Consider the following 26,537-nt stretch of genomic DNA (forward strand, 5'->3'; position numbering starts at 1 on the left):
TCCTCTGCTAGCATTATTTAGTCCTCCGGCTGGTGCTGGGCATCTAGAATCAACGTAGGCATGCTACCCGGCCACTGCTAGTTGTGCGTTAGGTTTAGTTCATGGTCAGCTCAGTTCCCATCTTCCAAGAGCTAGTTCCTTTATATGCGGATGCTATGATCTCTTGCCATTGAGATCATGACAGTTTGACCGGCCCACTAAAGGGTTAAAATCCTTGGCTGAGAAAGGAGAGAAATAAGTAGTCTGCTGAAATTTTTTTTTTTTTTTTTTTTTTTTTCTCTCCTTCTAATCTTTGAATGGTTCTGTGTCCACCTGTTTGTAATGGATCTTCAGAGTGTAACTGCAGGTTTGAATAATCTCGCCACGAAGGTACAAAATTTGCAAGATTTTGTTTGTCATGCACCTGTATCTGAGCCGAGAATTCCTTTGCCGGAATTTTTCTCGGGGAATAGATCTGGGTTTCAGAATTTTCGAAATAATTGCAAATTATTTTTGTCCCTGAAATCTCGCTCTGCCGGAGACCCTGCACAGCAGGTCAGGATTGTGATTTCCTTGCTCCGGGGCGACCCTCAAGACTGGGCTTTTTCATTGACACCAGGGGATCCTGCGTTGCTCAATGTGGATGCGTTTTTTCTGGCCTTGGGGTTGCTTTATGACGAACCTCATTTGGAGCTTCAGGCAGAAAAAACTTTGATGTCCCTATCTCAGGGGCAAGATGAAGCGGAAATTTACTGCCAAAGATTCCGTAAATGGTCTGTGCTTACTCAGTGGAATGAGTGCGCCCTGGCGGCGACTTTCAGAGAGGGTCTCTCTGATGCCATTAAGGATGTTATGGTGGGGTTCCCTGTGCCTGCGGGTCTGAATGAGTCCATGACAATGGCTATTCAGATCGATAGGCGTTTGCGGGAGCGCAAACCAGTGCACCATCTGGCGGTGTCCACTGAGAAATCGCCAGAGAGTATGCAGTGTGATAGAATTCTGTCCCGAAGCGAGCGGCAGAATTTTAGACGGAAAAATGGGTTGTGTTTCTATTGTGGTGATTCTTCTCATGTTATATCAGCATGCTCTAAGCGCACTAAAAAGCTTGGTAAATCTGTTTCCATTTGCACCTTACCGTCTAAGTTTATTCTATCTGTGACCCTGATTTGCTCTTTGTCATCTATTACCACGGACGCCTATGTCGACTCTGGCGCCGCGTTGAGTCTTATGGATTGGTCCTTTGCCAAACGCTGTGGGTATGATTTAGAGCCTTTGGAGACTCCTATTCCTCTGAAGGGGATTGACTCCACCCCATTGGCTAATAATAAACCACAATACTGGACACAGGTAACTATGCGTATTAATCCGGATCACCAGGAGATTATTCGCTTTCTGGTGCTGTGTAATCTACATGATGATTTGGTGCTAGGATTGCCTTGGCTGCAATCTCACAACCCAGTCCTCGACTGGAGAGCTATGTCTGTGTTGAGCTGGGGATGTAAGGGGGCTCATGGGGATGTACCTGTGGTTTCCATTTCATCATCTATTCCCTCTGAAATTCCTGAGTTCCTGTCTGACTATCGTGACGTCTTTGAAGAATCCAAGCTTGGTTCGTTACCTCCGCACCGAGAGTGCGATTGTGCCATAGATTTAATCCCGGGTAGTAAATACCCAAAGGGTCGTTTATTTAATCTGTCTGTGCCTGAACATGCTGCTATGCGAGAATATATAAAGGAGTCCTTGGAAAAGGGACATATTCGTCCATCGTCATCTCCCTTAGGAGCCGGTTTTTTCTTTGTGTCAAAAAAAGACGGCTCTTTGAGACCATGTATTGATTATCGGCTTTTGAATAAAATCACTGTTAAATATCAATACCCATTGCCGTTGCTGACTGATTTGTTTGCTCGCATAAAGGGGGCCAAGTGGTTCTCTAAGATTGACCTTCGTGGGGCGTATAATTTGGTGCGAATCAGGCAGGGGGATGAGTGGAAAACCGCATTTAATACGCCCGAGGGCCATTTTGAGTATTTAGTGATGCCTTTTGGTCTTTCAAATGCTCCGTCAGTTTTCCAGTCCTTTATGCATGATATTTTTCGCGATTATTTGGATAAATTTATGATTGTGTATCTGGATGATATTCTGATTTTTTGACTGGGACTCTCATGTCCAGCAAGTCAAGAGGGTTTTTCAGGTTTTGCGGTCTAATTCTTTGTGTGTGAAGGGTTCTAAGTGTGTTTTTGGGGTACAGAGGATTTCCTTTTTGGGATATATTTTTTCCCCCTCTTCCATTGAAATGGATCCTGTCAAGGTACAAGCTATTTGTGATTGGACGCAGCCCTCTTCTCTTAAGAGTCTTCAGAAATTTTTGGGCTTTGCTAACTTTTATCGTCGATTTATTGCTGGTTTTTCGGATATTGCTAAGCCATTGACCGATTTGACTAAGAAGGGTGCTGATGTTGCCGATTGGTCCCCTGATGCTGTGGAGGCCTTTCGGGAGCTCAAGCGCCGTTTTTCCTCTGCCCCTGTGTTGCGTCAGCCTGATGTTGCTCTACCTTTTCAGGTTGAGGTCGACGCTTCTGAGATCGGAGCTGGGGCAGTGTTGTCGCAGAAAAGTTCTGACTGCTCCGTGATGAGGCCTTGTGCCTTCTTTTCCCGTAAATTTTCGCCCGCTGAGCGGAATTATGATGTTGGGAATCGGGAGCTTTTGGCCATGAAGTGGGCTTTTGAGGAGTGGCGCCATTGGCTTGAGGGGGCCAGACATCAGGTGGTGGTATTGACTGACCACAAAAATTTGATTTATCTTGAGACCGCCAGGCGCCTGAATCCTAGACAGGCGCGCTGGTCATTATTTTTCTCTCGGTTTAATTTTGTGGTGTCATACCTACCGGGTTCTAAGAATGTTAAGGCGGATGCCCTTTCTAGGAGTTTTGAGCCTGACTCGCCTGGTAACTCTGAGCCCACAGGTATCCTTAAGGATGGAGTGGTATTGTCAGCCGTTTCTCCAGACCTGCGGCGGGCCTTGCAGGAGTTTCAGGCGGATAGACCTGATCGTTGCCCACCTGGTAGACTGTTTGTTCCTGATGATTGGACCAGTAGAGTCATCTCTGAGGTTCATTCTTCTGCGTTGGCAGGTCATCCTGGCATTTTTGGTACCAGGGATTTGGTGGCAAGGTCCTTCTGGTGGCCTTCCCTGTCACGAGATGTGCGAGGCTTTGTGCAGTCTTGTGACGTTTGTGCTCGGGCCAAGCCTTGTTGTTCTCGGGCTAGTGGATTGTTATTGCCCTTGCCTATTCCTAAGAGGCCTTGGACGCACATCTCGATGGATTTTATTTCAGATCTGCCTGTTTCTCAGAAGATGTCTGTCATCTGGGTGGTGTGTGACCGTTTCTCTAAGATGGTCCATTTGGTTCCTCTGCCCAAGTTGCCTTCTTCTTCCGAGTTGGTTCCTCTGTTTTTTCAAAATGTTGTTCGTTTGCATGGTATTCCTGAGAATATCGTTTCTGACAGAGGGACCCAATTCGTGTCTAGATTTTGGCGGGCATTCTGTGCTAGGATGGGCATAGATTCATCTTTTTCGTCCGCTTTCCATCCTCAGACGAATGGCCAGACCGAGCGGATTAATCAGACCCTGGAGACATATCTGAGGTGTTTTGTGTCTGCTGACCAGGATGATTGGGTTGCTTTTTTGCCATTGGCGGAGTTCGCTCTCAATAATCGGGCCAGCTCTGCCACTTTGGTGTCCCCGTTTTTCTGTAATTCGGGGTTTCATCCTCGATTTTCCTCTGGTCAGGTGGAATCTTCGGATTGTCCTGGAGTGGATGCTGTGGTGGAGAGATTGCATCAGATCTGGGGGCAGGTGGTGGACAATTTGAGGTTGTCCCAGGAGAAGACTCAGCTTTTTGCCAACCGCCACCGTCGTGTTGGTCCTCGGCTTTGTGTTGGGGATTTGGTGTGGTTGTCTTCTCGTTTTGTCCCTATGAGGGTCTCTTCTCCTAAGTTTAAGCCTCGGTTCATCGGCCCGTATAAGATATTGGAGATTCTTAACCCTGTTTCCTTCCGTTTGGACCTCCCTGCATCCTTTTCTATTCATAACGTTTTTCATCGGTCATTATTGCGCAGGTATGAGGTACCGGTTGTGCCTTCCGTTGAGCCTCCTGCTCCGGTGTTGGTTGAGGGTGAGTTGGAGTACGTTGTGGAGAAAATCTTAGACTCTCGTGTTTCCAGACGGAGACTCCAGTATCTGGTCAAGTGGAAGGGATACGGCCAGGAGGATAATTCTTGGGTGAATGCATCTGATGTTCATGCCTCTGATCTGGTTCGTGCCTTTCATAGGGCCCATCCTGATCGCCCTGGTGGTTCTGGTGAGGGTTCGGTGCCCCCTCCTTGAGGGGGGGGTACTGTTGTGAATTTGGATTCTGGGCTCCCCCGGTGGCTACTGGTGGAATTGAACTGGTGTCTTCATCTTCTCTGTTCACCTGTTCCCATCAAGATGTGGGAGTCGCTATATAACCTTGCTGCTTTGTTAGTTGCTTGCCGGTCAACAATGTTATCAGAAGCCTCTCTGTGCTTGTTCCTGCTCCTAGACAACTACTAGATAAGTTGGACTCTTGTCCATGTTTGTTTTTGCATTTTTGTTCCAGTTCACAGCTGTAGTTTCGTTACTGTGTCTGGAAAGCTCTTGTGAACAGGAATTGCCACTCTGGTGTTATGAGTTAATGCCAGAGTTTTAAAGTAATTTCTGGATGGTGTTTTGATAGGGTTTTCAGCTGACCATGAAAGTGTCCTTTCTGTCTTCTGCTATGTAGTAAGTGGACCTCAAATTTGCTAAACCTATTTTCATACTACGTTTGTTATTTCATCTTAATTCACCGCCAATACATGTGGGGGGCCTCTGTCTCCTTTCGGGGTATTTCTCTAGAGGTGAGCTAGGACTAATATTTTCCTCTGCTAGCATTATTTAGTCCTCCGGCTGGTGCTGGGCATCTAGAATCAACGTAGGCATGCTACCCGGCCACTGCTAGTTGTGCGTTAGGTTTAGTTCATGGTCAGCTCAGTTCCCATCTTCCAAGAGCTAGTTCCTTTATATGCTGATGCTATGATCTCTTGCCATTGAGATCATGACACTCCTGACACTCACCCAATTCATTATAATTACATGTCCTCCCAAATTCATTATGACGCATCCTCCCCCAATTTATTATAATTACACATTCTCCCCCCAATGTATTATAATAACATATTCACCCCCAATGTATTATAATTACATGTCCTCCTCCCAATTCTTTATAATTACATACATCCCAATTCATTATGCATTGTCCTCTTTCCCTCCCCCAATTCATTATAATTAGTGATGAGCGAGCGTGCTCGGATAAGGTGTTACAAGCATGCTCGTGTGTTACATAGAGTATCTTCGGCATGCTCGTATATTATGTGCGAGTCGCCATGCCTGCATGTCTGTTCGACATCTGCAACACATGCAGGGATTGCCTGCATGCCGAAGATACTCTATTAACACAAGCATGCTCGGATAATACCTTATCCGAGCATGCTCACTCATCACTAATTATAATGTAACTAGATTGTGGCCCGATTCTAACGCATCGGGTATTCTAGAATATGCATGTCCCCATAGTATATGGACAATGATGATTCCAGAATTTGCGGCAGACTGTGCCCGTCGCTGATTGGTCGAGGCAACCTTTATGACATCATCGTCGCCATGGCAACCATTATGACATCTACGTCGATACTGTGCCCGTCGCTGATTGGTCGAGGCGAATTCGCGGCAGACTGTGCCCATCGCTGATTGGTCGAGGCAACCTTTATGACATCATCGTCGCCATGCTGTGCCCGCCTGGCGGCCTCGACCAATCAGAGATGCGGGATTTCCATTATGACATCATCGTCGCCATGCTGTGCCCGCCTGGCGGCCTCGACCAATCAGACGCGGGATTTCCAAGACAGACAGACAGACGGAAAAACCCTTAGACAATTATATATATAGATGTCCTCTATTCCCACTCCCCACCCCCAATTCATTATAATGTAAGGTTCTTTCTGCCACCCCCCCCCCCAATTCACTCACTTTAAAGAAAAAAAAGAATAACTTACTGTGGCCAATACTTACAAGCTAAACAATGTAACTGGCGCAATGACGTCATTATGCCAACTGAGTCATCGAGAAGGCAATAGGCAGGAAGCCAAGATTGGCTATACTCCATCTTTCTAGTGCCAGAAGTAGAGCAACAGGAACGCTCCTTGCCAGCAATAAGTGCTGTCGATAGTGGCGCAAAAAATATTATGATTCGGGCAATTTGGCCATAAAGCCCCCAGAGCCTTAAGCCCTGGGTGGTAGCCTAGAGCGTCCTCATTAAAATCTGCCCCTGAGTGCATGCATACTTTTCATCACATGAAATTAATAGACCTCATAATAAATATAGAGTATCCATAGGCATCAATGCAAAATAGAGACCAAACTTCAGAGTAAATACAGTCCCCATAATGAATATATACGGCAGATCAGGTCCCAGAATATTAACCACTGAATATGAAAAATAACTACTGTTTCTAGAGCACTTGTGAGGATGACTTTGCCAGTGAGGTGTCAGCTAATGGTTGGTGAGAAACTACAGTTTTCACAGACATGATCCTATGCTGCCCTTTCCTTTCTATGGGTGGTGAGGCCCAGACATTATTTTGGTTTATCAGGTGAGGATTGAGCCTTTTCTTGGATGGCCTGATGGCGCTTAAGTAGAAAAAGTCTGACAATTGCTGGTCCTCCTAACCCCTACATAAATACAAAGGTCAGAATAAATATGTAACCAGACTAGACCACAGAAAACAGACACTGGTATAAATGTGAGATTCAGAATAAAGACACAGAAATAAATAGACCCTATATAGATCTCAAATCCAGACACCCAAATAAATACACCCTAAAATAAATACTGACTGTATAAACATTCAAAGACCGAAGGCCAGACCCCCTTATATAAATACTGTATACATCTAAGACCACATCCCAAAATACAGATCCCTGAATCAGGCCGGTTTCACACGTCAGTGGCTCCGGTACGTGAGGTGACAGTTTCCTCACGTACCGGAGACACTGACACACGTAGACCCATTAAAATCAATGCATCTGTGCAGATGTCATTGATTTTTTGTGGACCGTGTCTCCGTGTGCCAAACACGGAGACATGTCAGTGTTCGTGGGAGCGCCTTCTCCGTGTGCAGTCCGTGTGGCGTGCAGGAGACAGCGCTACAGTAAGCGCTGTCCCCCCCCACATGGTGCTGAAGCCGCGATTCATATGTTCTCTGCAGCAGCGTTTTCTGCATAGAAGATATGAATAATAGTGTTTAAAAGAAAGATCTATGTGTCCGCCGCCCTCCCACCCCCTGTGCGCCCCCCCGCTGTTCTGAAAATACTCACCCGCCTCCCTCGCAGTGTTCTGTGCTGGCCGCCCCTTCTACTGTATGCGGTCACGTGGGGCCGCCGATTAGAGTCATGAATATGTGGCTCCACCTCCCATAGGGGTGGAGCCGCCTATTCATGACTGTAAATGAGCGGCCCCACGTGACCGCATACAGTAGAAGGCGCGGCCAGCACAGGAAGCAGCGACAGCCAACGAGGGAAGCGGGTGAGTATTTTCAGAACAGCGGGGGGGCGCACAGGGGGTGGGAGGGCAGCGGACAGATAGATCTTTCTTTTAAACACTATTATTCATATCTTCTATGCAGCAAACGCTGCTGCACAGAAGATATGAATCGCGGCTTCAGCACGATGCAGTGTACCACACGCGTGGGTACCACACGCTCCGTGTGGTACCTACACGGCACACGGGCAGCACACGTGTGCCGCACGTATGGCCTACATGAGCTCACGGGCACACGGACACGGATAACTCCGGTACCGATTTTTTCCGGTACCGGAATTATCTGGACGTGTGAGACTGCCCTCAATGTAGATTTTAGAATAAATAACTACACTCCCACTTAGGCTGCGTGCCCAAGATCAGGAATAGCAGTGTTCTGGAGGCAGCACATTTGTGCGAGTCTAAAACCCTGTGTTCTACATTACAAGCACAGTGGATGGGATTTATAGAAATGCCATGCCCGCTGTGCTTCTATTTACTGCTGCATAAGCTCGCCCGCGGTGCGGGTTTACAAGCTGCATCATGTAAATTTCTGTAGCGGAGATGCTGGATTTTGACCAATTGAATGTCATTACGTGTGGTAAATCCTAATGTACTGACAAACAAGTGCGGCAATTAGAACACAGCGTTTTGTACGCAGCGAAAATACGTTGCTCCCAAAATGTTGCTATTCCTTATCATGGGGATGTAGCCTTACCTTACTGGCCTACAAAGGTGCCAATATAGTCATGTGACCCCAGGGCATGCAGGGGATACAGATAGGGGTGAATGCCTTGGGTTAACATGACCAGCCTTGCTAATAAAAAGTGAAGTATATGCTGTAAGAGAAATTTAGACTCTTGTCACTTACCCAACATGTGCGGTGAAGTAGTTAACCCTTTACTGACATGTGACGTTAGTGTGTTACATGTTAGGTGCAGGTGTGTGGCGCAGGCTTAGAAGTTGAGCCTGCACCATACCCAAGAGATATCGGCTGTGATACACGGAGACATGGGCTGTCTCTAACATTGCTATTTAGTAATTTAAGTGCCATTGTCAATCATTGCTAGTAGCGTTTATGTAGTATGATAACTGTTGTGCTCATACAGTGACTTCCTACAATACGATCATGGGATACTGAAGGGTAGTGATGGCAGCCGGGGGCCTACTGGCTGGTCTGGGGGGAAATTGTAATTTCGTCTATATCCCGTAAGACATTAAATCAAACAAGCAACCTAATGCTTGCAGGTTCAAAACATAAAGATTCAATGGAATCTGTCAGCAGGATTTCGCCCCCCAAATTATTTATATGTGCATGTAGCTCATTCTAGCACAAGTCGAATTGTATTGCACAAGCAATACCATTACATGTCCAGTCCATTTGTTTGTTAAAGAGAAATCAGCCTTTGAATTAATATTGAAATGGCTGTGGTGGATCTGAAGCCTCTGTCACTCCAGCTCTATTCCCTGTCCAGCGCCCTCTCCTGCTTGGCACTTCTATGCAGTGTGGCTTTAAGCAAAGTAGCTATTAGTCAAGCTGTGGAATAGAGCTGGAGTGACCGAGGCTTCTGATCTACCATAGCTCTTCAGGCTCATTTCCATATCAATTCAAATGCTGATTTCTTAGTAACGGAGGAACGGACTGGCCATGTAAAGGTGTTGCAGGACTTGTCTTTGAAAGCGTTACATGTGCAAATCAATAGTTTGGGGAGTGAAATCATATTGAAAGATTCCATTCAAAAAAACATATTTAAACGAAAGTTTTTAAAAGTATTAAAAAAATAAAAAGAATATAAAAAATCATCCTAATCCCCAATTAAAGAAGCAAAAAAAAAGCTATCATGCAACTCCATCTGTGGAAAAATAAAAAAGTTATGGCTACACAAGCCAATATTTTTACCACTTAAACAAAAAACATATGTATACATGTTTGGTATAACTGGAATTGTACTGACATGGAAAGTCATGTTGGCAGGTCAGCTTTACTGCACAAGTGACACTGTAAAAGCAAAATTCAATAATGCATTTCCTGCACTCCAAGCTTGTAACCCATCTCCAGTATATTGTATGATAAAATGAATGGTGCTATTCAAAACTACAACTTGACCCACATAAAACAAGTCCTCATATGGCCATGTTTTAAGAAAAATAAAAAAGCTATGGTTTTTGAAAGAAGGGGGGAGGAAAACACAGGAATGCATAAAGGAAGGGGGTGTGAAGGGGTATAATGCGTGTCTGCTATTATCATAAATCTGGCATATTTTCCAACAATGGCATTTGTGAGCTAGGCTTTAGAATTGGAATCTACAATCTAAATTTTCTCAAGGGTTCACATACTTTTGGCCATACTGTATATAGTGCAGGAGCGGACATATTATTGGTGCAATCTGTGCAGCCGCACAGTGGCTCAAGAAGTAAGGGGGCCCACTTTCAGCGTGAAATCTGCAAGCAGCTTTTTTCACAGACACAAAGAGGGGACCATATACTGTTGTTACACGAGTGCCCTCATCTATCTATGTCTACCACTGATATAGTGTCTTTGAGGCTAACCTGCATTCTACGTCTACATCAACGTCAACCTGCATTGATTTGTACAGTCATAATTATACACGTCATCTTAGCTTCCTTCTACTCTTTTCTCCCTGCAGTGGATCAGAAAAGATCTGTAACTTTTACTGAAAAGCAGCCTCAGCCTTCTACATCGCATACTGAGGTTCCTCCCTTGCCACCACGTTCTGGCTGTAGCCCTGCTCCATCTGTTAAACAAGAGAGCCCTGTTCTCAGATCCTCCCCATCGATCATTGTGGCTGATCTCCACAGCCAGACTGACAGCCAGGTAACACCACAAGCAGGTTAGAGCATGTGTATCTCACTTCCTTCGAATTGTCCGTGTGTTAAGAAAGGCCTGCCAGGTTTTGTAACTGGAAAATTGGACGTAGGGGCAATTTATATACAGTTGAAACCAGAAGTTTACATACACTATGTAAAAAGACATATATGCATGTTTTTCTCAATATCATACATGAAATCAAAATAAACCTTTCCCATTTTAGGTCAATTAGGACTACCATAATTATAATTTGCCAAATGCCAGAATAATAGAGAGAGAGAGAATGTTTTAAGTCATTTTTATTTCCAACTGTAAAGTCAATCCTTTACATACACTAAGATTACTATGCATGTAAACAACTCTGGACTGCACATATCATGTCATGTTTGGAAGCTTCTGATAGTTTTGTTTTTTTTGCAACATCTGAGTTAATTAGAGAAACACATGTGGATGTAGTTTAATGCACACCTGAAACACATTGCTTCTTTATGTAGCATCACGGGAAAGTCTCAAGAAATCATCCAAGATATCAGGAAGAGAATTGTGGACTTGCACAAGTCTGGCTCATCCTTGGGTACAATTTAAAGATATCTGAAGGTATCTCGTTCATCTGTACAAACAATTATACGCAAGTACAAACAAGATGGGAATGTCCAGCCATCATACCGCTCAGGAAGGAGATGGGTTCTGTGTCCCAGAGATGAACATGCTTTGGTCTGACATGTGCATATCAACCCAAGGACAAAAGCAAACTACCTTGTGAAGATGATGATGGAGGCTGGTAAGATTGTGTCAATATCCACAGTGAAACGAGTACTGTATCAACATGGGCTGAAAGGCCACTCTGTCAGGAAAAACCCATTACTCAAAAAGAAACATAAAAAAGCCAGATTAATGTTTGCAAATGCACACAGGAACAAAGACCTTAATTTTTGGAGACATGTCCTGTGGTCTGATGGAACTGAAATTTAACTTTGTGGGCATAATGACCATTGTTACTTTTGGAGGAAAAAGGTAGGAGCTTGGAAGCCAAAGAACACCATCCCAACTGTGAAACACAGGGGTGGCAGCATCATCTTGTGGGGTTGTTTGCTGCAGGAGGGACTGGTGCACTTCCCATAATAGATGGCATCATGAGAAAAGAAGATTATGTGGCAATACTGAAGCAACAACTCAAGACATCAGCCTGGAAGTTAAAGCTTGGGCGGAAATGGATCTTCCAAATGGACAATGATCCAAAGCATACTGCCAAAATGGTAAAAAAGAGGCTTAAGGATAACTAAGTCAAAGTTTTGGAGCGGCCATCACAAAGCACTGATCTCAATCCGACTGAAAATTTATGGGCAAAGCTGAAAAGGCCGGTGCGAGCAAGGCGACCTACAAACCTGGATCAGTTACACTAGTTTTGTTAGGAGAAAAGGGCCCAATTTCCAACCAACTATTGTGAGAAGCTTGTGGAAGGAGATCCCAAACGTTTGACCCAAGTCATTCAGTTTAAGGGTGATGGTATCAAATACTAATGAAAAATGTATGTAAACCTTTGACTTTGCAGTAAGTAATAAAAATGCCTTAAAACATTCTCTCTCTCATTATTCTGGCATTTGGCAAATATTAATAATTATGTTAATCCTAATTGACCTAAAACAAGAAAGGTTTCTTCTGATTTCATGTCAGATATTGAGAAAAACATGCATGTGTGTCTTTTCATATAGTGTATGGAGACTTCTAGTTTCAACTGTGTGTACTGTATATGCAGTTAGGTCCAGAAATATCTGGACAGTGACAAGTTTTGACATTTAGCTGATTACCAAAACATATTCAAGTATCAGTTATATAATCAATATGGGCTTAAAGGGACTCTGTCAGCAGAGAATAACTGTTAAAACGAAGTCCTGCTGCTCGATGCTTCACGATAGGGCCAATCATTTATATACACCTTCCCATCGGCTTGTTTTTTTTATCTCCACTCCCCCTCTTCTTTGATAGACTGCTCTGGCTTCATGGGAGAAGGGTGGAGATAGATGGAAACCAAGCAGGTGTAAAGGTGTAATAAATGTTTGGCCCTGCCGTGAAGCACCAAGCGCCTGTACTTGGTTTTAACAGTCATTCGGTCCCTTTAAAGTGCAGACTCTCAGCTTTAATTCGATGACATTCACATTCTACTTGGAGTAAAAGTTTAGGAATTACAGCTCTTTAACCCCTCTGTGACCTTTGACGTACTATCCCGTCGAGGTGACCTGGGCCTATCTGACCCTTGACGGGATAGTACGTCATAGCCGATCGGCCGCGCTCACGGGGGGAGCGCGGCCGATCGCGGCCGGGTGTCAGCTGCATATCGCAGCTGACATCCGGCACTATGTGCCAGGAGCGGTCACGGACCGCCCCCGGCACATTAACCCCCGGCACACCGCGATCAAACATGATCGCGATGTGCCGGCGATGCAGGGAAGCATCGCGCAGGGAGGGGGCTCCCTGCGGGCTTCCCTGAGCCCCCCGCAGCAACGCGATGTGATCGCGTTGCTGCGAGGGTCTCCTACCTCCTTCCTGGCTGCAGGTCCCGGATCCAAGATGGCCGCGGCATCCGGGTCCTGCAGGGAAGGAGGTGGCTTACCGAGTGTCTGCTCAGAGCAGACACTTGGTAAGCCTGCAGCCCTGCACAGCAGATCGTCGATCTGGCAGAGTGCTGTGCACACTGCCAGATCAATGATCTGTGATGTCCCCCCCTGGGACAAAGTAAAAAAGTTAAAAAAATTTTTTTCCACATGTGTAAAAAAAAAAAAAAAAATCCTAAATAAATAATAAAAAAAAAATATATATTATTCCCATAAATACATTTCTTTATCTAAATAAAAAAAACAAAACAATAAAAGTACACATATTTAGTATCGCCGCGTCCGTAACGACCCAACCTATAAAACTGCCCCACTAGTTAACCCCTTCAGTAAACACCGTAAGAAAAAAAAAAAAAAAACGAGGCAAAAAACAACGCTTTATTACCATACCGCCGAACAAAAAGTGGAATAACACGCGATCAAAAAGACTGATATAAATAACCATGGTACCGCTGAAAACGTCATCTTGTCCCGCAAAAAACAAGCCGCCATACAGCATCATCAGCAAAAAAATAAAAAAGTTATAGTCCTGAGAATAAAGCGATACGAAAATAATTATTTTTTCTATATTTTAGTTTTTATCGTATAAAAGCGCCAAAACATAAAAAAATGATATAAATGAGATATCGCTGTAATCGTACTGACCCGAAGAATAAAACTGCTTTATCAATTTTACCAAACGCGGAACGGTATAAACGCCTCCCCCAAAAGAAATTCATGAATAGCTGGTTTTTGGTCATTCTGCCTCACAAAAATCGGAATAAAAAGCGATCAAAAACGGTCACGTGTCCGAAAATGTTACCAATAAAAACGTCAACTCGTCCCGCAAAAAACAAGACCTCACATGACTCTGTGGAGCAAAATGTGGAAAAATTATAGGTCTCAAAATGTGGAGACGCAAAAACTTTTTTGCTATAAAAAGCGTCGCTGGTTTCACACTTGCGTTTTTGTCTGCAGCGTTTTTTGCACAAAAAAACGCATGCGTTTTTTCCCTATATTTAACATTGAAAACGCATGCGGTTTTTTTGTACGCGTTTGGTCGCGTTTTCAAACGCATGCGTTTTTTTTCTGCATGCGTTCATTTTCAGAAATACAACCTGCAGTATTTTCTTGCGTTTTTAAGCACATGCGTTTGTTTGCGTTAAAAACGCATGCATTTAAACACACTGAAAAGCCACCCACCACCATCAAGGTGATAAAGGGATCCAAACCCTAACCCTAACTCTACCCCTAACCTCACCCCTAACCGTTTAATGAACATTTTCTGACAGTCATAGTGCCACGTATTTCAGTGCCACGTGTTTCAGTGCCACGTATTTCAGTGCCACGTATCACATATTTCAGTGCCACGTATCACGTATTTCAGTGCCACGTATCACGTATTTCAGTGCCACGTATTTCAGTGCCACGTATTTCAGTGCCACGTATTTCAGTGCCACGTATTTCAGTGCCACGTATTTCAGTGCCACGTATTTCAGTGCCACGTATCACGTATTTCAGTGCCACGTATTTCAGTGCCACGTATTTCAGTGCCACGTATTTCAGTGCCACGTATTTCAGTGCCACGTATTTCAGTGCCACGTATCACGTATTTCAGTGCCACGTGTTTCAGTGCCACGTATTTAAGTGCCACGCATCACGTATTTCAGTGCCACGTATTTCAGTGCCACGTATTTCAGTGCCACGTATTTCAGTGCCACGTATCACGTATTTCAGTGCCACGTATTTCAGTGCCACGTATTTCAGTGCCACGTATTTCAGTGCCACGTATCAGTGCCACGTATCAGTGCCACGTATCACATATTTCAGTGCCACGTATTTCAGTGCCACGTATTTCAGTGCCACGTATTTCAGTGCCACGTATTTCAGTGCCACGTATTTCAGTGCCACGTATCACGTGTTTCAGTGCCACGTATTTAAGTGCCACGTATCACGTATTTCAGTGCCACGTATTTCAGTGCCACGTATTTCAGTGCCACGTATTTCAGTGCCACGTATTTCAGTGCCACGTATTTCAGTGCCACGTATTTCAGTGCCACGTATTTCAGTCACGTTTAGGGTTAGGGTTAGGGGTAGGGTTAGGGTTAGGGCTAGGGTTGGAGGTAAAGTTAGGGTTGGGGCTAAAGTTAGGGTTAGGGTTTGGATTACATTTACGTTTGGATTAGGGTTGGGATTAGAATTATGGGTGTGTCAGGGCTAGGGGTGTGGTTAGGGTTACCGTTGGGATTAGGGTTAGGGGTGTGTTTGGGTTAGGGTTTCAGGTAGAATTGGGGAGTTTCCACTGTCCAGGCACATCAGGGGCTCTACAAGCGCGACATGGCGTCCAATCTCAATTCCAGCCAATTCTGCGTTGAAAAAGTAAAACAGTGCTCCTTCCCTTCCGAGCTCTCCCGTGCGCCCAAAAAGGGGTTTACCCCAACATATGTGTTATCAGCGTACTCGGGACAAATTGAACAACAACTTCTGGGGTCCAAGTTCTCTTGTTATCCTTAGGAAAATAAAAATTTGGGGGGCTAAAAATCATTTTTGTGGGAAAAAAAAGATGTTTTATTTTCACGGCTCTGCGTTATAAACTGTAGTGAAACACTTGGGGGTTCAAAGTTCTCACAACACATCTAGATAAGTTCCTTGGGAGGTCTAGTTTCCAATATGGGGTCACTTGTGGGGGGTTTGTACTGTTTGGGTACATCAGGGGCTCTGCAAATGCAACGTGACGCCTGCAGACCAATCCATTTAAGGCTGCATTCCAAATGGCGCTCCTTCCCTTCCGAGCTCTGTCATGCACCCAAACAGTGGTTCCCCCCCACATATGGGGTATCAGCGTACTCAGGACAAATTGGACAACAACTTTTGGGGTCTAATTTATCCTGTTACCCTTGTGAAAATACAAAACTGGGGGCTAAAAAATCATTTTTGTGAAAAAAAAAAAGAATTTTTATTTTCACGGCTTTGCGCTATAAACTTTAGTGAAACACTTGGGGGTTCAAAGTTCTCAAAACACATCTAGATAAGTTCTTTGGGAGGTCTAGTTTCCAATATGGGGTCACTTGTGGGGGGTTTGTACTGTTTGGGTACATCAGGGGCTCTGCAAATGCAACGTGACGGCTGCTGACCAATCCATTTAAGTCTGCATTCCAAATGGCGCTCCTTCCCTTCCGAGCTCTGTCATGCGCCCAAACAGTGGTTCCCCCCCACATATGGGGTATCAGCGTACTCAGGACAAATTGGAAAACAAATTTTGGGGTCCAATTTATTCTGTTACCCTTGTAAAAATACAAAGCTGGGTGCTAAAAAATCATTTTTGAGAAAAAAAATAAAAATTATTTTCACGGCTCTGCGTTATAATCTGTAGTGAAACACTTGGGGGTTCAAAGCTCTCAAAACACATCTAGATAAGTTCCTTAGGGGGTCTACTTTCCAAAATGGTGTCACTTGTAGGGAGTTTCAATGTTTAGGCACATCAGGGGCTCTCCAAACGCAACATGGCGTCCCATCTCAATTCCAGTCAATTTTGCATTGAAAAGTCAAATGGCGCTCCTTCCCTTCCAAGCTCTGCCATGCGCCCAAACAATGGTTTACACCCACATATGGGGTATCAGCGTACTCAGGACAAATTGCACAACATTTTTTGGGGTCCAATTTCTTCTCTTACCCTTGGGAAAATAAAAAATTGGGGGCGAAAAGATCATTTTTGTGAAAAAATATGATTTTTTATTTTTACGGCTCTGCATTATAAACTTCTGTGAAGCACTTGGTGGGTCAAAGTGCTCACCACACATCAAGATAAGTTCCTTAGGGGGTCTACTTTCCAAAATGGTGTCACTTGTAGGGGGTTTCAGTGTTTAGGCACATCAGGGGCTCTCCAAACGCAACATGGCGTCCCATCTCAATTCCAGTCAATTTTGCATTGAAAAGTCAAATGGCGCTCCTTTCCTTCCGAGCTCTGCCATACGCCCAAACAGTGGTTTACCCTCACATATGGGGTATCAGCGTACTCAGGACAAATTGTACAACAACTTTGGGGGTCCATTTTCTCCTGTTACCCTTGGTAAAATAAAACAAATTGGAGCTGAAATAAATTGTGTGTGAAAAAAAGTTAAATGCTCATTTTTATTTAAACATTCAAAAAATTCCTGTGAAACACCTGAAGGGTTAATAAACTTCTTGAATGTGGTTTTGAGCACCTTGAGGGGTGCAGTTTTTAGAATGGTGTCACACTTGAGTATTTTCTATCATATAGACCCCTCAAAATGACTTCAAATGAGATGTGGTCCCTAAAAAAAAATGGTGTTGTAAAAATGAGAAATTGCTGGTCAACTTTTAACCCTTATAACTCCGTCACAAAAAAAAATTTTGGTTCCAAAATTGTACTGATGTAAAGTAGACATGTGGGAAATGTTACTTATTAAGTATTTTGCGTGACATATGTCTGTGATTTAAGGGCATAAAAATTCAAAGTTGGAAAATTGCGAAATTTTCAAAATTTTCGCCAAATATTCGTTTTTTTCACAAATAAATGCAAGTTATATCGAATAAATTTTACCACTAACATGAAGTACAATATGTCACGAGAAAACAATGTCAGAATCGCCAAGATCCGTCAAAGCGTTCCAGAGTTATAGCCTCATAAAGGGACAGTGGTCAGAATTGTAAAAATTGGCCCGGTCATTAACGTGCAAACCACCCTTGGGGGTGAAGGGGTTAATGTGTAGATGCCTCTTTTTAAAAGGACCAAAAGTAATTGGACAATTATCTTAAAAAAGAGCATACTAGTGAGCTTGAGACCTCAAGAAGGTCTGGACATCCACGGAAGGCAACAGTGGTGCATGATTGCAGAATCCTTTCCACGGTGAAGAAAAACCTGTTCACAGCATCCAGTCAAGTGAAGAACACTCTCCAGGAAGTAAGTATTTCAGTATCTAAGCCTACCATAAAGAGAAGACCTCATGAGAGCAAATACAGTGAGTTTACCAAAAGGTGCAAAGCATTAGTCAGCCCTAAGCCACATACACACTTTCAGTATTTGGTCAGTATTTTACATCAGTATTTGAAAGCCAAAATCAGGAGTGGGTGAAGAATGCAGAAATGGTGCACATGCTTCTAATATACTTTTTCTCTGACTGTTCTTCTCCTGGTTTTGGCTTACAAATACTAATGTGAAATATTGACCAAAATACTTCTGTTTGAACGTAGCTTTAAAATAGAAAGTCCAGATTAGACTTTGCCAAAAATAATCTAAAGAAGCTGCCCAGTTCTGGAAGAGTATTCCTTTGGCAGATGAAGCTGAGATCAACCTGTACCAGAATGATGGGAAGAAGAAAGTATGGAGAAGGCTTGGAATGGATTATGATCCAAAGCACTCCTCATCCTCTGTAAAACATGGTGGAGGCAGTGTGATGGTATGGGCATGTACGGCTTCCAATGGCACTGGGTCACTACTGTATATTGATGAAGTGACTGAAAACAGAGGCAGCCAGATGAATTGTGAATTGTACAGAGCAATGCTTTCTTCTCTGATTCAACCAAATGCAGCTGATTATACGGCGCTTCACAGTACAGATGGTCAATGACCCAAAACATACTGCAAAAGCAACTCACAAGTATTTTAAGACAAAGAAGTTAAATATTCTCCAATGTCCGAGTCAATCACCAAATCTCAACCCCATCGAGCAGCATTTCACAAGCTTAATTAACCCCTTCATGACCTTGGGATTTTTCGTTTTTCCGTTTTCGTTTTTCACTCCCCTCCTTCACAGAGCCATAACTTTTTTATTTTTCCGTCAATTTGGCCATGTGAGGGCTTATTTTTTGCGGGACGAGTTGTACTTTTGAACGACATCATTGGTTTTACCATGTCGTGTACTAGAAAACGGGAAAAAAATTCCAAGTGCAGTGAAATTGCAAAAAAAGTGCAATCCCACACTTGTTTTTTGCTTGCCTATTTTGCTAGGTTCACTAAATGCTAAAACTGACCTGCCATTATGATTCTCCAGGTCAGTACGAGTTCATAGACACCTCACATGTCTAGGTTATGTTTTACCTAAGTGGTGAAAAAAAATTCCAAACTTTGCAAAAAAAAAATAAAAAATAAAAATTTGCGCCATTTTCCGATACTCGTAGCGTCTCCATTTTTCGTGATCTGGGGTCAGGTGAGGGCTTATTTTTTGCGTGCCGAGCTGGCGTTTTTAATTATAGCATTTTGGTGCAGATACGTTCTTTTGATCGCCCGTTATTGCATTTTAATGCAATGTCGCAGCGACCAAAAAAACGTATTTCTGGCGTTTCGATTTTTTTTCTCATTACGCCATTTAGCGATCAGGTTAATGCTTTTTTTTTATTGATAGATCGGGCGATTCTGAACGCGGCGATACCAAATATGTGTAGGTTTGATTTTTTTTTTATTGATTTATTTTGATTGGGGCGAAAGGGGGGTGATTTAAACTTTTATGTTTTTTTTATTTTTTTCACATTTTTAAAAACTTTTTTTTTTCACTTTTGCCATGCTTCTATAGCCTCCATGGGAGGCTAAAAGCAGGCACAGCCCGATCGGCTCTGCTACATAACAGCGATCATCAGATCGCTGTTATGTAGGAGAATTGCAGGTGTGCTGTGAGCGCCGACCACAGGGTGGCGCTCACAGCCACCGGCGATCAGTAACCATAGAGGTCTCAAGGACCTCTATGGTTACCATTCAGAAGCATCGCCGACCCCCGATCATGTGACGGGGGTCGGCGATGACGTCATATCCGGCCGCACGGCCGGATGCGGTAGTTAAATGCCGCTGTCTGCGTTTGACAGCGGCATTTAACTAGTTAATAGGCGCGGGCAGATCGCGATTCTGCCCGCGCCTATTGCGGGCACATGTCAGCTGTTCAAAACAGCTGACATGTCCCGGCTTTGATGTGGGCTCACCGCGGAGCCCTGCATCAAAGCAGGGGAGCTGACCTCGGACGGTATAGTACGTCCGAGGTCAGTAAGGGGTTAAAAAAACAAAACTTAAGGCATAAAGACCCACAAACAAGCAACTGAAGTCAGCTGCAGTAAAGGCCTGGCAAAGTATCACAAAGGAGGAAACCCAGCGTTTGGTGACGTTCATGGCTTATAGACTTCAGGCAGTCATTGACTTCAAAGGATTCTCTACAAAGTATTAATAATTAACATTTTATTTATGGGAACGTTAACTTGTCCAATTACTTTTGAGCCCCTGAAATGGGACATTGTAGAAAAATGGTTGCAATTCTGAAACGTTTCACAGGATATTTTTGTTCAACCCCTTTAATGAAATCTGAAAGTCTACACTTCAAATGCATCTCAGTTGTTTCATTTTAAATAAAAAATTGTGGCATGCAGAGCTGAAATCACGGAGATTTGGTTACTGTCCAAATATTGCTGGACATAACTATACTTGTTACAAAAAAGCCCCAACAAATAAATGTTGACATAACAACAAAAGGACATATCACAATTAGTGTTGAGCGATACTGTCCGATACTTGAAAGTATCGGTATCGGAAAGTATCGGCCGATACCGGCAAAGTATCGGATCTAATCCGATACCAATACAAGTCAATGGGACTCAAGTATCGGACGGTATCCCTGATGGTTCCCACGGTCTGAAGGAGAGGAAACTCTCCTTCAGGCCCTGGGATCCATATTAATGTGTAAAATAAAGAATTAAAATAAAAAATATTGATATACTCACCTCTCCGACGCAGCCTGCACCTTACCGAGGGAACCGGCAGCCTTCTTTGCTTAAAATGCGCGCATTTACTGCCTTCCGTGACGTCACGGCTTGTGATTGGTCGCGTGCCGCCCATGTGACCGCGACGCGACCAATCACAACAAGCCGTGACGTAATTTCAGGTCCTGAATGCCTAATTCTAGGCATTCAGGATTTGAAAATTACGTCACGGCTTGTGATTGGTCGCGTCGCGGTCACATGGGCGGCACGCGACCAATCACAAGCCGTGACGTAATTTTCAAATCCTGAATGCCTAGAATTAGGCATTCAGGACCTGAAATTACGTCACGGCTTGTTGTGATTGGTCGCGTCGCGGTCACATGGGCGGCACGCGACCAATCACAAGCCGTGACGTAATTTTCAAATCCTGAATGCCTAGAATTAGGCATTCAGGACCTGAAATTACGTCACGGCTTGTTGTGATTGGTCGCGTCGCGATCACATGGGCGGCACGCGACCAATCAGAAGCCGTGACGTCACGGAAGGCAGTAAACACGCGCATTTTAACCCCTTAATCCCATATGACGTACTATCCCGTCAAGGTGACCTGGGACTTAATTCCCAGTGACGGGATAGTACGTCATACGCGATCGGCCGCGCTCACGGGGGGAGCGCGGCCGATCGCGGCCGGGTGTCGGCTGCATATCGCAGCTGACATCCGGCACTATGTGCCAGGAGCGGTCACGGACCGCCCCCGGCACATTAACCCCTGGCACACTGCGATCAAACATGATCGCAGTGTACCGGCGGTATAGGGAAGCAGCATCGCACAGGGAGGGGGCTCCCTGCGGGCTTCCCTGAGACCCCCGGAGCAACGCGATGTGATCGCGTTGCTGCGAGGGTCTCCTACCTCCTTCCTCGCTGCAGGTCCCGGATCCAAGATGGCCGCGGCATCCGGGTCCTGCAGGGAGAAAGGTGGCTTACCGAGCGCCTGCTCAGAGCAGACGCTGGTAAGCCTGCACCGATGTAAGTAAGATCGCCGATTTGACAGAGTGCTGTGCACACTGTCAAATCATCGATCTGTGATGTCCCCCCCTGGGACAAAGTAAAAAAGTAAAAAAAAATGTTTCCACATGTGTAAAAAAAAATTAAAAAATTCCTAAATAAATAATAAAAAAAATATATATATTATTCCCATAAATACATTTCTTTATCTAAATAAAAAAAACAAAACAATAAAAGTACACATATTTAGTATCGCCGCGTCCGTAACGACCCAACCTATAAAACTGCCCCACTAGTTAACGCCTTCAGTAAACACCGTAAGAAAAAAAAAAAAAAAAAACTAGGCAAAAAACAACGCTTTATTACCATACCGCCGAACAAAAAGTGGAATAACACGCGATCAAAAAGACGGATATAAATAATCATGGTACCGCTGAAAACGTCATCTTGTCCCGCAAAAAACAAGCTGCCATAAAGCATCATCAGCAAAAAAATAAAAAAGTTATAGTCCTGAGAATAAAGCGATACCAAAATAATTATTTTTTCTATAAAATAGTTTTTATCGTATAAAAGCGCCAAAACATAAAAAAATGATATAAATGAGGTATCGCTGTAATCGTACTGACCCGACGAATAAAACTACTTTATCAATTTTACCAAACGTGGAACGGTATAAACGCCTCTCCCAAAAGAAATTCATGAATAGCAGGTTTTTGGTCATTCTGCCTCACAAAAATCGGAATAAAAAGTGATCAAAAATGGTCACGTGTCCGAAAATGTTACCAATAAAACTGTCAACTCGTCCCGCAAAAAACAAGACCTCACATGACTCTGTGGAGCAAAATGTGAAAAAATTATAGGTCTCAAAATGTGAAGACGCAAAAACTTTTTTGCTATAAAAAGCATCTTTTAGTGTGTGACAGCTGCCAATCATAAAAATCCAATATAAAAAACGCTATAAAAGTAAATCAAACCCCCCTTCATCACCCCCTTAGTAAGGGAAAAATAATAAAATTAAAAAAATGTATTTATTTCCATTTTCCCATTAGGGCTAGGGTTAGGGTTAGGGTTAGGGCTAGGGTTGGGGCTAAAGTTAGGGTTAGGGCTAGGGTTAGGGTTAGGGTTAGGGTTGGGGCTAAAGTTAGGGTTGGGGCTAAAGTTAGGGTTAGGGTTTGGATTACATTTACGGTTTGGATTAGGGTTGGGATTAGAATTATGGGTGTGTCAGGGCTAGGGGTGTGGTTAGGGTTACCGTTGGGATTAGGGTTAGGGGTGTGTTTGGGTTAGGGTTTCAGGTAGAATTGGGGAGTTTCCACTGTCCAGGCACATCAGGGGCTCTCCAAACGCGACATGGCGTCCAATCTCAATTCCAGCCAATTCTGCGTTGAAAAAGTAAAACAGTGCTCCTTCCCTTCCGAGCTCTCCCGTGCGCCCAAAAAGGGGTTTACCCCAACATATGGGTTATCAGCGTACTCGGGACAAATTGAACAACAACTTCTGGGGTCCAAGTTCTCTTGTTATCCTTGGGAAAATAAAAATTTCGGGGGCTAAAAATCATTTTTGTGGGAAAAAAAAGATGTTTTATTTTCACGGCTCTGCGTTATAAACTGTAGTGAAACACTTGGGGGTTCAAAGTTCTCACAACACATCTAGATAAGTTCCTTGGGAGGTCTAGTTTCCAATATGGGGTCACTTGTGGGGGGTTTGTACTGTTTGGGTACATCAGGGGCTCTGCAAATGCAACGTGACGGCTGCTGACCAATCCATTTAAGTCTGCATTCCAAATGGCGCTCCTTCCCTTCCGAGCTCTGTCATGTGCCCAAACCGTGGTTCCCCCCCACATATGGGGTATCAGCGTACTCAGGACAAATTGGACAACAATTTTTGGGGTCTAATTTATCCTGTTACCCTTGTGAAAATACAAAACTGGGGGCTAAAAAATCATTTTTGTGAAAAAAAAAAAAGAATTTTTATTTTCACGGCTTTGCGTTATAAACTGTAGTGAAACACTTGGGGGTTCAAAGTTCTCACAACACATCTAGATGAGTTCCTTGGGAGGTCTAGTTTCCAATATGGGGTCACTTATGGGGGGTTTGTACTGTTTGGGTACATCAGGGGCTCTGCAAATGCAACGTGACGGCTGCAGACCAATCCATTTAAGTCTGCATTCCAAATGGCGCTCCTTCCCTTCCGAGCTCTGTCATGCGTCCAAACAGTGGTTCCCCCCCACATATGGGGTATGAGCGTACTCAGGACAAATTGGACAACAAATTTTGGGGTCCAATTTATTCTGTTACCCTTGTAAAAATACAAAGCTGGGGGCTAAAAAAATCATTTTTGTGAAAAAAAAAATATATATATTTTCACGGCTCTGCGTTATAATCTGTAGTGAAACACTTGGGGGTTCAAAGCTCTCAGAGCACATCTAGATAAGTTCCTTAGGGGGTCTACTTTCCAAAATGGTGTCACTTGTGGGGGGTTTCAATGTTTAGGCACATCAGGGGCTCTCCAAACGCAACATGGCGTCCCATCTTAATTCCAGTCAATTTTGCATTGAAAAGTCAAATGGCGCTCCTTCCCTTCCAAGCTCTGCCATGCGCCTAAACAATGGTTTACACCCACATATGGGGTATCAGCGTACTCAGGACAAATTGCACAACATTTTCGTGGGGTCCAATTTCTTCTCTTACCCTTGGGAAAATAAAACAAATTGGAGCTGAAATAAATTTTTTGTGAAAAAAAGTTAAATGTTCATTTTTATTTAAACATTCCAAAAATCCTGTGAAACACCTGAAGGGTTAATAAACTTCTTGAATGTGGTTTTGAGCACCTTGAGGGGTGCAGTTTTTAGAATGGTGTCACACTTGGGTATTTTCTATCATATAGACCCCTCAAAATGACTTCAAATGAGATGTGGTCCCTAAAAAAAAATGGTGTTGTAAAAATCAGAAATTTCTGGTCAACTTTTAACCCTTATAACTCCCTAATAAAAAAAAATTTTGGTTCCAAAATTGTGCTGATGTAAAGTAGACATGTAGGAAATGTTACTTATTAAGTATTTTGCGTGACATATGTCTGTAATTTTAGGGCATAAAAATTCAAAGTTGGAAAATTGCGAAATTTTCAAAATTTTCGCCAAATTTCCGTTTTTTTCACAAATAAACGCAAGTTATATCGAATAAATTTTACCACTATCATGAAGTACAATATGTCACGAGAAAACAATGTCAGAATTGCCAAGATCCGTCAAAGCGTTCCAGAGTTATAGCCTCATAAATGGACAGTGGTCAGAATTGTAAAAATTGGCCCGGTCATTAACGTGCAAACCACCCTCGGGGCTTAAGGGGTTAAGCAAAGAAGGCTGCCGGGTCCCTCGGTAAGGTGCAGGCTGCGTCGGAGAGGTGAGTATATCCCTATTTTTTATTTTAATTCTTTCTTTTACACATTGATATTAATCCTGATACCGATTCCCGATATCACAAAAGTATCGGATCTCGGTATCGGAATTCCGATACCCGCAAGTATCAGCCGATACCCGATACTTGCGGTATCGGAATGCTCAACATTAATCACAATAGAACTCAGTAGAATGTTAAAAAAAACAACAACAACCTGTTAGTGCTAATCTAGAAGTGAAGTGAAATATAGAAGCTTCACTATTAAATCTGTTGAATTTAGATGTGATCGCTGTTGTGAAATCAGTAAATAAACTATTGCTTTTCTTGTATCTCAACCTACAGAGAAAGGAGGCCCATGGGCCCACTCACTATAAGGTGGGGCTCAGTGGTGTAATCTGAAGCTCCAATGCAAAATCACCAACAGGGCCATCAATTATAATTGGTCATTACTAGTATTGGTCTTCTTTATAGGCTAAAGTGACCTCTTGGGTCTTCCCCTTTTTAGGCTTCAGGGCTCAGGTGCAACTGCAACCCCACCCCCTGCACCCCTGATAGTTATACCCATGGTCGGGCTAAATTTAGTTGACCATACACGTCAGCACATGGCACCAAAATCAACAGCATCTCATATAATATATATGGGGCAGACCAAATTATTCCACTATGTCTGTTGCCCCTTTAAACCACCAAAAATAGGATATGATATGTGGTTTAGGTCTTGTGACAATACATATAAAATTACAGCTCTGTGGTAAAAGCAAGTGACGGAATTTAGGACTTTTTTCAATTTCACAATTACAGTTTATCAACTATCCACAATGATTGCAACAAGAAGAGAGTCCTGGATCCTCAGTTTGAATGGCACGGTCGTACATCATGTGCGCTGCTGCACCATTTATTGCTTAAGGGGCTGAGGATGATTGCCAAGTGCTCTACTCGGCTATCTACATCAGCCTAATAGTGAGGGGAATGCAAAACCACCAGTCTAATCAGACAAGACATTCATGGCCTGTGTGACGCTAATCACTACTCACGTACAAGCCGTGAGGCTGAGTAGTCAAGAGGTGCGGTGTCAGACACCAGGAGGGCTCGTCATAATAATCTAAGGAGTAAGATAAAGGAGTAGTCAGGTCATAGTCCGAGGTCAGAATTCCGGAAAGTTAGCGGATCAAGACAAAAGGGTAAGGCACATGGATGGTCAAAGGCAAGCTTAGGCAACAAAGATCAAACACAGAAACACAGAACAGAGCAAGTGCATGCCATTTGAGCAAAGCTACCACTGGCACTAATTGGAGGCAGAGAGCCAGCTAAATAGCCAGGTAATCACTTGAATAGCAGACACATTGAGGAAGCTCAGGTATGCCCCAGCCCTGATTGGACAGCTGAACTGTCACTC

At 43.6% G+C, this 26,537-nt stretch overlaps 1 protein-coding gene across 23 annotated transcripts in view; it reads left to right on the top strand.

The window, feature by feature from the left end:
- Window positions 1–26,537, top strand: part of UNC80 (unc-80 subunit of NALCN channel complex) — a 287,092-nt gene that overhangs the window by 253,535 nt on the left and 7,020 nt on the right. For 21 of the 23 annotated variants that reach the window (XM_077272205.1, XM_077272209.1, XM_077272212.1 and 18 more), the window contains one exon: window positions 10,265–10,452. The exons of 1 other annotated variant lie outside the window; for it this stretch is intronic. In XM_077272205.1, coding sequence (XP_077128320.1) covers window positions 10,265–10,452 — 188 coding nt within the window. Of the gene's footprint in view, window positions 1–10,264; window positions 10,469–26,537 lie in introns of all 23 variants that reach the window. One more of the 23 variants, XM_077272223.1, reaches the window with a different exon arrangement.

Source organism: Ranitomeya variabilis, chromosome 7, assembly GCF_051348905.1.
Source record: "Ranitomeya variabilis isolate aRanVar5 chromosome 7, aRanVar5.hap1, whole genome shotgun sequence".
Classification (NCBI taxonomy): domain Eukaryota; kingdom Metazoa; phylum Chordata; class Amphibia; order Anura; family Dendrobatidae; genus Ranitomeya; species Ranitomeya variabilis.